Here is a 12000-nt window from a genome sequence, read left to right as displayed (position 1 = left end):
GAGACTGAACAAAGCAGCAGGTTCCGTCTTTCAGCTTCTCATCTGTGATCAACGCCACGAGCATCTTCCTACAGATGAAATGTCGATGCAGTTGATACCACAGATCAGGAAACAGCATGAATGTGTGTGTGTGTGTGTGTGTGTGTGTGTGTGTGTGTGTGTGTGTGTGTGTGTGTGTGTGTGTGTGTGTGTGTGTGTGTGTGTGTGTACCTCTCCGCCCAGGATAAACTGTGGGGTAGTACTCATAGTACAGGTCCGGTTGGTCCAGGTTGCCAAAAGGCTCCAACTCCAGCTCGGCGTTTTGGAAGAGGTTCAGCTTGGTGAGCAGAGCGAGCCGCACGAACCAGAGCTGGAACACACAGAGCAACGCCTCGACTGTCAGCATCAGGGACAAAAACACCAGGCTCCAACATACTGTTAACAGGACTTTCATCAAACTGGAGTTTTAATATGTAATGGTATCATAACATAAAGGTCAATGAAGGGAGTGCATGTGAGGGATCCAAATAGAAATTCATCATTATCGCAATAATACTGTATAAACTGACTAAAGGTCAATAATAATTCAGAATCAACTGAATGTGTAATTTGGCACCAGGCTCATCAACTAGCAGCTGTTTTTCCTGGATTTTGCCGAATCTGGAGGAAATGACCGAGCCGAAACATCTGAGACAAGACGATGCTCCAACGGTTCTCCTTCACAGTAACATGCGTCATTACTGTTACATTTTTGACCTTTTTCAGACGATAATTTCTCCTGAATGAAAAAAACTAAGGAATTCCATAAACTTTCTTCATGATCATTAATTTCTTGTGTCATTAATTTGCAACAGAAAACTTTTCTTCAACAAAAACTATGCATGAAAAGAACAAAATAACGTGAACATTTAGGAATTTGTGCTGAAAGAATGTTTGCATGAGACACATTTGTTTTGTTGCTTTGCAAGTTGCAATTATCAGTCTATTTTGAATGAACGCCACAGTGATGAATTGATTGATTGTACTGCAGTATATTTCTCATTCGTCTGTTTGTCTTTATTACTTTTGTGTTTTTCCACTCTGTTGAAAAAAGGAAAAAAAAAAAAAACACTTAAAACTGTTGGAAGGTAAACTGTATTTTCCCTCACGGTGATTCTAGCTGGAGCAGCGTGGAGTTAATCATCAGAAATAATCCATCAGACAGTTTTGGTTTGGGGCAAAACGTCCGAATGGAGGACGATGTACAGTACACGCTGTGCGCGCGGCTGATTCACATCTGGAGGGCACGGGCTGTTCCAGGACCGCATTGTAGAAATCCTCACGAGCTTTCGACAGCGCACGGCCGTGCGCGGTTGGACGGGAGCCCGGGCCGGCTGCTGAGCCGAGAACGGACTGCCTGGTGGACGGATCAGACGGCGCTCTGCCGACCCCCCGTCTTCGCTTTGTGCCGCCTCGACGCCGTCTGCTGTCATTACCGCTGACGGCTGTGCTGCCGGCGGCGGCGGCGGTGTTCGCGCGGTGGCATTTGGCAAGCTGTTTGCAGATCAACACCTTTAGGATGAACTTGGAGGAAACTTCGCGAAGAGCTGCGAGCATCAACACAAACCAACTGTAACCTCTGGATTTACACTCCACTGCACTTGGCTACTTTCAGTCGAGGAGGTTTGCATATTTTATTTGTGGATATATTGATTTTATAGGGCTTCTTATGCAGATCGGGGAGTTTCTGCACTGCACAGCTACCAGGCTTGATTATTTATGGAGGAAAAAAAAAAAAAGGTCTCCTTTAGGGGATTGTCCATCGACCAACAAGACAGAAGGACTGCAGTTAGAGCAAACCCAGTTAAAAATACATAATTCAAAATGCATAAAACGGAAAGATTTCACGAGTTTCATTGGTCCGAAAGTACATCATGAGAATGTACATGTTTATTGCACATTCTAGAGAAATCCATTCCAAATGGTGTGAATGTCTGGAGCCACTGGTCGACAAAAACCTGTGTTTACTCGCTGCTCTATTCACTGCCTAGAATGGCCTGTCACCATTCCAGGCCTCTTCACGACTGGAAACATCTGGAGCATCATGGGATCCAAATATGCTGCGCAGCTGAAATCCTTGTCAAATTGTAAATAGACTTGTATTAATTAGATACCAGAAATTTCGATTGTCTCAGTAGAAGATCGAGACGAACAAAGAACGCAAAAGAATAACGTATAAAGGTTTTGTTCAGTGTAAATCAGCATAGAGTAAAATGTTGAGCATAATTAGTCTTGCAGTTCAAGTCTGCGCCACAAGATGGTGCATTGAGTTACTCAAAGGAGCAGATGGAGGAACAGTTACAGCAACAATAGGTGAAACTCTTGACGAATACACAGTGGTGTGATTGACGTGACGAGGTGGAAATGGTTTATACTTCGATTCTAGGTTTTGATTGATTTTGAGCTTTCGGTTCTTCCGTGTGGAGTTCTGCAAGCTCTGACCGAGAACTCTGGTTTCCTGTCTGAGGTGAAGTCATGTCTATAAATAGGCAGGAGGTTGGAATGAGAGAGTGTGTGTGATTGCTTCTTTCTGTTCTGTGACGGACTGGAGAACGGTCCAAGTTACTGTACCCTTGAGCCAATGTCAGGCGGGTTTTCCTCCAGCTCCCCCATGACCCAAAACCACATGAGCCACACAGAAGATGAAGGCATGGAGCCTGTTTTAAGTTTTCAGGCGGATTACAGTAAAAGATAATCCCACATCTGTCTCACTAATGCAAAACACAATATATCAGCAATAGGCTTGGAAATAATTATCAGTAAAGTAAAAAAAAAAAAAAAGTTGAGATAACTGCATAATAGGAGACTGAATAATCCGTGAAGAAGTATCTGTGAGGATATATCAGAACATTACTCTTCAAGCACATTATTGGGTCTATTTCCAGCTAAATGCAAAATGTATTTCATTTTCAAGTGCTGTTGAGGAATAATGACATTATGGAGCGATACGGGACATGTTTTGGCTCTCCGCCACCCACAGAAACACCGCGGCAGGCAGACCGGATGAAGGACAGAGTAATGGATGAAGAGCTCAGAGCGGCCGGACTCCTACCTGCAAGGAGTCGGTGGTGTGGGAGCTGGGCTGGCCGGCCTTCCCGTATCCCTGTCCGTGAGCCGTCAGCAGCCGGCCCGTCAGGTCCACCGCAGCCCGCCAGTTCTTACTGCTCTGCAGGGGACACACACCCACACACACACACACACACACACCGTCTCAGAAACACACACTCCATCCCGATTGACTGATAATCACAGGTTGAAGAGGAGGCATTACCAAGAAGAAATACACCTCGCTTCCAGACGGATCTATTGAGTTCCATGGGGAAACATTTGTCAGCTGTTCTCACACGAGGACGGAGTGTTCAGAGAGCCCGAATGAAAATTCCACTTCACTGCAAGCAAGTCTCGTCCTCATGGCTTCCACTATTGCATCTGCATGTTTTCACTGACTCTAGGACAGTATGTAGCAGGCAATAATCACTCTTCAATTTCTTCTGCAGTAAACCATTGTTAGATAATGTGATAACTGAAAGCTCTGACTCTTTCTTGACGTTGTGTGACAAACTTTCAAATTGCACTGTGTAAAATTTAGGCAATCCAACTTTACTCAGTTTGTCTTTTAAATTTTTATAGAAGTTTCACAACTTGTTTATAATTACCAAGAGCTCAAGCCACTGTTGTGTTTGTAATTCAGTTCCCCCATTTTTCTGGTGAGCGTACCGTCAGCACAACACAAGAAGCCACAGAGGAGATTAGACCATAATTATTTTGTGCATTGCACGGATGGAGAGCTTTGATCGATATGGAGGTCGCCAAAATGTATTCTGAACACTACGAATGCAAGTTTTTCTGAAACGCTGCTGCTCAGGTGGAGGTTCTTCTCGAACACGCGTGAGTAGATAGACAATAACAATGACGTTTTCCTCCAGGGTGTCAGAAAATAAACCAATTAGGAACACTGTACTTTTATCAACATTCCGCCACTAGTTGTGGAACCAATCATTTCATAATTTTGTATTTCTATGTAAATATACCTCCTAAAGGATGCCAATGTCTGCAGTGCTGGGTTGGATCCTATAACATTTGACTGGATAAAGCCTAAAAATAAAAAGATGAGTTCTGGTTATGTCTTTGTCATGTTGGTTGCGCCAGTAACTACACTCAGAGTGTTCATTAGAGGTTTTCATAGTACTTAAGGGAAAATCTCCTTTTTGGTCAGTGGCTTTTGTTATTTTAATAAATATTGAAATAATTTTTGGCTCATCTGCATTTAATTATTGTGTACTTAAAATTCAGAGCTACCTGTGCTCCCGGCTAGGACTGTGCTTTGTGGTGGAATGAATGTTAGTCTCGTTTCTTAAAAGATAGCAGTAAATTGGTGTTCCCAGGCTATGTCTCACGCTCATCGGAGGCTCCTGCTCAATAATGCAGTGTTTTCAGATCTCAAGCGGTGATTAGTGAGTCAGGACTGGTTATTACAGAAAGAACTGGATAATAACATTTATGAAAATAAGCCCCACCAGAGTGGAAAAACTGCTTGCCGTCATACCTTGTCGTAGCGTTTTAATGTTGCATTAATACTCGGCCCTGATTTTAATGTTAAATAGGGATAACAACAAATCCCTGACGGGGGGGGGGGTGGGGGGAGAAAACAAGAGAAACACACATTTTCTTTCAACACATGGCGCAATGAAGAATGACAAGCCATTGATTTTACAAGCAATACTTTCCATGTTACAAAACAAAGGGATAATCACAATTATTTTATACACGTGTCGACTTCAACCTGATATTAATGTGTCATCTAAAGCGATAAAATAAAAGCCATTGTGTATGAAATGAACCCGGTGTGTGAAAGCTAGAGGACACACACACACACCCAGGTATCAACAGCATCTGCTTCCACAGGAGGTGGTACAATAGGTAAGAGGGGGAGGTGGGGGATGGGAGGGGGGGGGGGGGGGGGGGGGGGGGGGCTGGAGAGTCACCCCACCCCATCAGCACACATGACAAGGTCGGCTTGCCGATCGGGTCCTAAGTGCTGCGCCATTCATCACAGCCAAGGAGCTAATTAGGAGAGCGAGGGCTACTCTCTTTTCAAGGCGTCTTTATCATAAAAGCTCATCACCCTCGTCGCTGTCGTCCTCTCTGGGAGGCGTGCTTCTATCCCCACCTCTTCCGCCGTGTTGTTTCCTCTCCATCTTCCTGTTTCCTCACCTCTGTCCTTTTCATCCGCCTCGCTTCTCCCCCTCTCCTGTCACAGTTTCCTCATACACCCCCCCCCCCCCCCCCCCCCCCCTCCTCCTTCCCTGCCTGCTTCCTGCCCTGTGCCAGTCGCTGCGCTGCCTCTGAATCTTCATTAGAGGGGGAAATGAAGCTGAAAACGAGGAGGCAGCCTGGATGGCCGAAAGCAGCTGCAGTCAGTCACGGGCGCGCACGTATCCTGCGGTATGCTACAGTACACCGCTGCCCCGCCACGGGGCACGGCGAGACAGGTGTGCCGGTGCGTTTGGAGGCGTCTGCGAGAGACGTGGAGATACGGGGGTGAGTGGAGGAAATGAGGGCGGCCCGGCAGCGATGCATTCCTCCACACGCCCGGTCCAGACGGGACACAGGAGGATGAGAGGCTTCAGCAGAGGATGAGCGAGACGTGGATTGAAGAGATCCGGCGGATGTGTGGTGCGAGAGCGCACGAGTCAGAGGAAAACAAAGCAGGAACTCCAAACTGAAGGAGCCGAAGAGAGAAAAGAAGAGGAGAGCTGCCCAGAGAGACAAAAACCCAAAAAAGAAGGGAAAGTGAACTTCCGCTCAGTCCTTACATAACCGCAGCATCACCGCCATGCACACATTTGCACTCTGACATTATCTCACGGCGCTCTGTAATTTCGGGTCGTGAGCCCGGGCCCGACATTACCGGACGGTGTGATTCGAGTGGGAACGGCAGACAGGGTGGCACGGCGCGAGCGGCGGGGTCACGGGGGTCGGTCGCCGCTAACAATGAGGTGCCAGCGCCCTTGAGTGAGATAATGACGGGCGTCTCGCTGCCGCGTCGCCGTCGTCTGAAATGGCTGAACTTGAGGTCTGACCCCAGCTGATGACAGAAATCTGACGAACGGCCGCGGACTGGACGGCGGCGAAGATGCTAATCTAACATTTACAACGTGCGGGGTCTCGACTCCAGCTGTCAGAACTCATTACAGCTGTTGGAATGTAAAGTAAAGTATCCCTCTTCAACCAACTCATTAATCAGGGCAACAGCACCACACACACATTGATTCATTTTAAAATAAACTTGAAAATAACAATAGATTCTTTTCACCAATGTTCCGACTGTCATCAGGTTCACAATCAAATAAGCTTTCCAAGTTATTCAGGGAGAAAAATAATGACAGTACGTCTGGCAAGGGCTTCAAAAAGATCCCCAATCACTGCTATGATCGGAAAATCATCTGCAGGTACTGGATAATTTTAACACGGGACTGACTCCCTTCAGAGTTTTCAGTCCAAGAGCAGCGTTTGATATAGAAAGAAATCTCCCAGAATAAATGAGAATTCACACAAGTTGCAAACTCAAGTAATAATTTCAAAGTGTATAATACGACTGAAGATGAACTGGAAGACGTTAGAGCATTTGTTTGAGGGAATTTATGCAGAAGGTGGTCCAAAGTATCAACAAGTTGAAACAATATTGGAAAAAAAAAAAACATTTTCGCTTCAGTCTTCAAAAATTTAAAGGCTTAATTATAATTAAGTTGTGCACACAATAGATTTGAACAGCTAATAGTTCATTGAATGAAAAAAGGAACAAAAATCTTGACTTTTTTATGTTCAAGGACCTCTTCTTAATTATAAAGCAGGGCTTCAGAAAGAATCTAAATATGTTGACAAAAGCCATAAATCCACCACAATTTCTTTTTTGTTTAGGTTCTGCTGTATCTGAAAGCTAAGGTGAACTTCTTTTTTTTACTTAAAAAAAAAAAAACATACAAAGAGCTCAGTGATCGCCTGCCACACACTCCATCACACACACAAAGCATGCTGTCACTCCTCGGGTTTGAAGGATTTCAATTCATGCAAAAGGGGCAGTGGGATGACAAAAAAAAAAAAAAAACAAAAAAAAAAACAGATGAACAATAGGCTGGGGGTGATTAATAATTTAGCTCAGCTCAAATGACTTCGCAATAATGCATAATCAGATTCCCCCTAAATCAAATGAGGAGGCATTACCGTGGTGATTTATAGCCAGTGATATTAAATGAGGACTCGACTACAGAGGCTGAGTGACAGACGTGTGTGTTGCGTTGGGATTCTGTGGGTGAGTCTCTGATGCGATAGCAGGGAAGGGCTATTTTCTTCTGTTTGTTGTGTTGGGCTTGTTTCTTTTTTCTTTTTTTTTTTGGGTAGTACACCTCCATCCAGCCACCAGACAAAAGAAGAGAGGAAAATAAAGAGGCTGGAAGTCAGGGAGGAATCCACAGGATGATTCTCGGGGTAAGTACTCAAATCTAAGTGCCGCTGATGTGATTCGGCGGCATCCATTAAACATGTCCACAGAGGAAGATATGGAGCGCACGCATTAAATGTGTTCGGCGTCACAGAAAACAGCTTCATTTATTCTAATTAACAGGTTTGACTTCGGTAGTAGCAGCACAATGCTTCACCCAGACTCCCACATAGTCACACCCTTGCAGACAAAAATGTGTGTGATGAAGATGTGCGCACATCCTCTCGCCTTCGCGCACAAACGCGTACACGTAATTAGTCTCGTCGTGAGTTTAAAAGGGGTGAGGCTTCTTAATTGCGTTGAAGATCGGAAGTTCACCGCGACCATCCTTTGGTAATTCTTTTTTCTTTTCTTTTTTTTTTTTTTTCTAAAAAAGAAATACACAACCCCTGCATAACAAAGCCTGACGAACAAACGAACGCCCACTTGTTCTCTCGCAAGACCCGAAGCCTCCAGGCATATCAAACTTAAAAAGGCTCCCTCACACCAGCTTTGGTTAACACAGGGAGCTCCAGTGCTACTTCAATTAAGCCCCTTGCATTTCGGATTACACAGAGGAGTGTGGGAAAAAAAAAAACGCTCTGGTAATATGCTATGCTAGTCACTACAACTTAACTTTGATGCCTCTGTAGTCTGTCTGCGGACACTCAAACCAGGAGGGGATGGATGCTGCCCGGAAGCTGAAGGACGCCATAATCGCTTACACTGAACTGATATGAACTTCACAAAGCAGCCATTTTGTCTCCCGCGGGCCGTCGCCCGGACTCTTCAAACGGTATCGCCGAGAGACGACGTCCAGACACACAGCAGCGGAATTTATGACTGGCGAATCCACGTTACTCGCTCACAGCTCGTGGGAGAACTCCACATCGCACTCCCAACGACGACTCAACGCGGTTTGCAAGTTCTAAGCGACGCTCCCCGGGGTAAATCAGCCGCTGATTGACTAGTGGGCAGCCGGGTAGCGTTTGATGGTTCGGTTGTCAACAAAAACAGCACGTCCCATTTCCCCCGTCCCTCTGAGAGCTCTGCCGAAGACAGGATTTAGGAGTTGTGTGGTAGGCCTGATCCGTAACTGAAGACTCCAGAAGTACAGCACAGACAACTTCGTCAGAGTCTGCCGGACATGAAATCGATGCCGACTGGCTCCAGAACTGGACTGACTCTGAGCCGCGGTCACATGAAATGAATGGAGGTTTGAAACTGAGTGATACAGAAAGGGTCGATAGATTATCAAAGGTAATATACACCTTAATAAAACGAAAATGAGTGAAAGTATCTGAGTACTCGTTGCTACCAAGTGTTATCAAACATGGCTTTGCCGTGGACTTCACTAAAACATGATTCCACTGTCAAACATACCTGTGAACGTACTGAATAATCTCAGTTTTCTGCATTTGGCCCGACACACAGCATTGTTGTGGGAACAGAACTTTCTACCGGCACCACAAGAGGAGCAGTGACTTCCTGATACGGTCATTTCAAGACAATTATTCTTGATTTCTATGCTTTTGTGTTTCGGATTTCTAAACTTTTGTCAGCAGTTGCGACATAATACGGAATAAATGAAGTGAAATAGCAGTCCACCACTATGACAACATGTTATATTTCGAATGGGCTTTGCCGACAAAGCTCCTTTTTAACACCTACATAGCTCAACATCCCATCCATCGTTTGGGATGAATGGCTCTTTGTATGACAACATACAATCAGGGAAGTAGTTGGCACAGGCTGCACGCAGAATTTGCTGTGACCTCTGCTGCTGTATGACGATGACACGTCTTTCTCCTTTTCATGACAGCAGTGGTTGAGCTGAGATTCGCCACGCAAACCTCCAGATTGGTGGAAGGAGATACAGTAAGAAAAGACATGGTCAAGGAAGAGAGATATTCAGACGTCTCAGTATCACCTTAAAAGCATTTTAACCCTTTACTCCAATCCCAGCGGTCTGCAACCTTCATGACAAAAACAGCCATTTATGTGATTTTTCTAGCAAATCAAATTTACCTGGAGCCACAAAACAAGTTTAGCCTTTAAAACGAGGCGGACAGCTTCCAAAGTTTCAGATACACAGCAGTTCTGAAGCAAGTATCTTAAGAAGATTTCAGAACAACTGAGGATGATCAGATGTTTTCAGCTGTTTTTGGACCTGATTTGTAGCAGATTCACTGTTTTTCAGCATTTTTCATACAATTTTGACATTTGAGAAATACTTTATTAATCCCAGAGGGAGGGAAATTCCTTTAAGCAATGCTCCACACGGAATAAATAGGAAGAAAGTTGAACATCAAATAAGGCAGCATAAAAATTGAATAAGTAATTTTAAATATCAATATGTACAAAGCTTAACCGCGACTAATCATTAAGCACAGCAAGGATGAAATGAACAAAACTACTATTTACAGGGAGAGAACACAGGAAGGAAGGATATTTTAGCTTTTTTTAACAATTTGATTTCTTTTCTCACCAGTTTTGCTTGTTCTTTTCCTTAAAATTTTAGAAATTCTAATCACTTTAGCATATTTTTCAATATTACTTTAGTAATTGTTTCCTTTTAAATTCAATAGATAAAAATTATTATCAAAAATGACTGTGGTATGTAAATGAAATGAGAATATAATAAAAAGTTTAAGCTTCAGAGAGCCACAGGTTGCAGAGGTCTGTCCCATCCTGTCCACATGATCAGCATTTGGTTTTGGAAATGTTCAGAACCATGACTCATATATTCACGATATCAGAAAAATTCAACAAGAGATTAATATAAATGTCTCTATATAAACAATTTAATTGTTCAATCACAAACAAGAATAACCACAAGCTTCTCACAACCATGAAAAACATACTGAATTACTGCCGGATAATGAAAGTTGTCTTGGGAAACAGTGACTGACATCTACAATTCTCCAGCCTTGAAATCAGGGGCGGGTTAAAGTGGGCCGACGCTTCGCGGCGTCTGGCCAGGAGGGTGAAATCTCCATCTCCACACCTCAAACAGGCCCGAGCATATGGAAGCAGCCAACATAAACACAGCAAGGTGAGAACAACGAGCACGGAGGTTTAAACGTGCCCTTCGGCTCAACAAAAGCTGACGGTGCATTACTCGGCGCCGGGCTCGGCGAGCGGAACTGGAGGCGGAAATGACAGCTATGTAGAAAGGTTACCATAATGACAAGGAAAGGTTACGGCAATGATATCAAAGTGCGATGCGGCAGCTGGGTCGTTGCAGTGATTATGGGGGTGTGTCTGTCTGACCCAGCCAAGGTGGGCCTCTTTCTCTCTCTCTCTCTCTCTCACACACACACACACTCTCTCTGGCCCCGGGCCCAGACGGCATCACACTGTGGGAGGAAGGAGAGGTTAGAGTCTCCGGTGGGCAGTACAGAGGGAAGGAAGTGAGAGACAGAGATGAAGGAGAAGGAGGGGAGGGGCGTGGGGGGGTGGGGGGCAGGGAAATGGGGGTGATTGCTAATGAGGGAGACAGATGAGGCCAGTCCAGGGTGGTGCTGAGTTAGAGGCTCGCTCGCTGCTGACCACGCCACAGCAGGGACGGCAGAGGAGACGGAGGTCACCGCCAAGTGCGGAGGGAGGAGCGGAGGTCTGGAGAGCCGAGCAGACTCAGCTTCCACACATTTATTTCAGTCTTTTAAGAGACATTTTACCCAAAGTTTAGGGGAGCATGATTATTTAGCAGCACTAAAGAAAACCGCTTCCCTCCGTCCTCCCCTCTGAGGCGAATCCGCAAGAAAAACTTTACCTTAATAAGAACATGATGGTAATTCATCTCAGCTGTTTGTTTTGCTTCTTCTTCTTTTTTTTTTTTTTTTTAAATCATTGGCATCCATTTATTAATCTGTTGCTGTCAAGAACAGGTGTTACGCCAAGTTCTGCATTACTGCTAAAAGCGTCTCCTCCTTGGGTGAGCGAGTGGCTCAATGTTGGCTGATAAACTCAGAGCAAAACACTCCATTTGACTTCAAACGCAAAAAACTACAAGACGACAGTTGAACGGAAAAAGTTTTTCTGTTTTCGTTTCACAAAAGTTTCACATTTACGTGACAATGTTTTAAAAATGATGCATGGAAATGACAGACACAGGGGGAGCTGTTGGTTGTTTTTGTGACAAAGCCACACAGACGTGCTGAAAACAATCCGCTACATGGACATTTGTATGGATAGACGATCAAGCTGGATTGCTAATTTGGACGAATTTCAACTCTAAATCTATCAAGTCCCAGGAGAATATGGACTGGGAGTCAGAATTCTGGAAACAACCACATTCTCCATGAGAGATGGTGGCGAGTTATTCTGAGTGCTGCGGCACAGAAATGACATCCAGCAGTTGTAGGTGGTGTAAGTAGGGAGTTAAGGTGTCGTTAAAAAAAAAATCTTAACTTTTGAGTAGAAATAGTAAGTAAAAAGGAATTGCATAAACATTAAGTTGTAAGGAAGTGCTGGTCTTTTGTGTGTGATAGACTCTTGAC

The 12000-nt window shown here is 44.6% G+C and overlaps 1 protein-coding gene across 1 annotated transcript in view; it reads right to left on the bottom strand.

Moving 5' to 3' along the window:
- The window catches only part of trappc12 (trafficking protein particle complex subunit 12), a 35127-nt gene that overhangs the window by 12939 nt on the left and 10188 nt on the right, over positions 1-12000 (bottom strand). The window contains exons 4-5 of the mRNA XM_030116734.1: positions 3071-3184; positions 211-349 (exon numbers count right to left, since the gene is read on the bottom strand). Coding sequence (XP_029972594.1) covers positions 211-349; positions 3071-3184 — 253 coding nt within the window. The remainder of the gene's footprint in view (positions 1-210; positions 350-3070; positions 3185-12000) is intronic.

This window comes from Salarias fasciatus, chromosome 19 (assembly GCF_902148845.1).
Source record: "Salarias fasciatus chromosome 19, fSalaFa1.1, whole genome shotgun sequence".
In the NCBI taxonomy this organism is placed as follows: domain Eukaryota; kingdom Metazoa; phylum Chordata; class Actinopteri; order Blenniiformes; family Blenniidae; genus Salarias; species Salarias fasciatus.
This window is presented reverse-complemented; position numbering and strand designations above follow the sequence as displayed.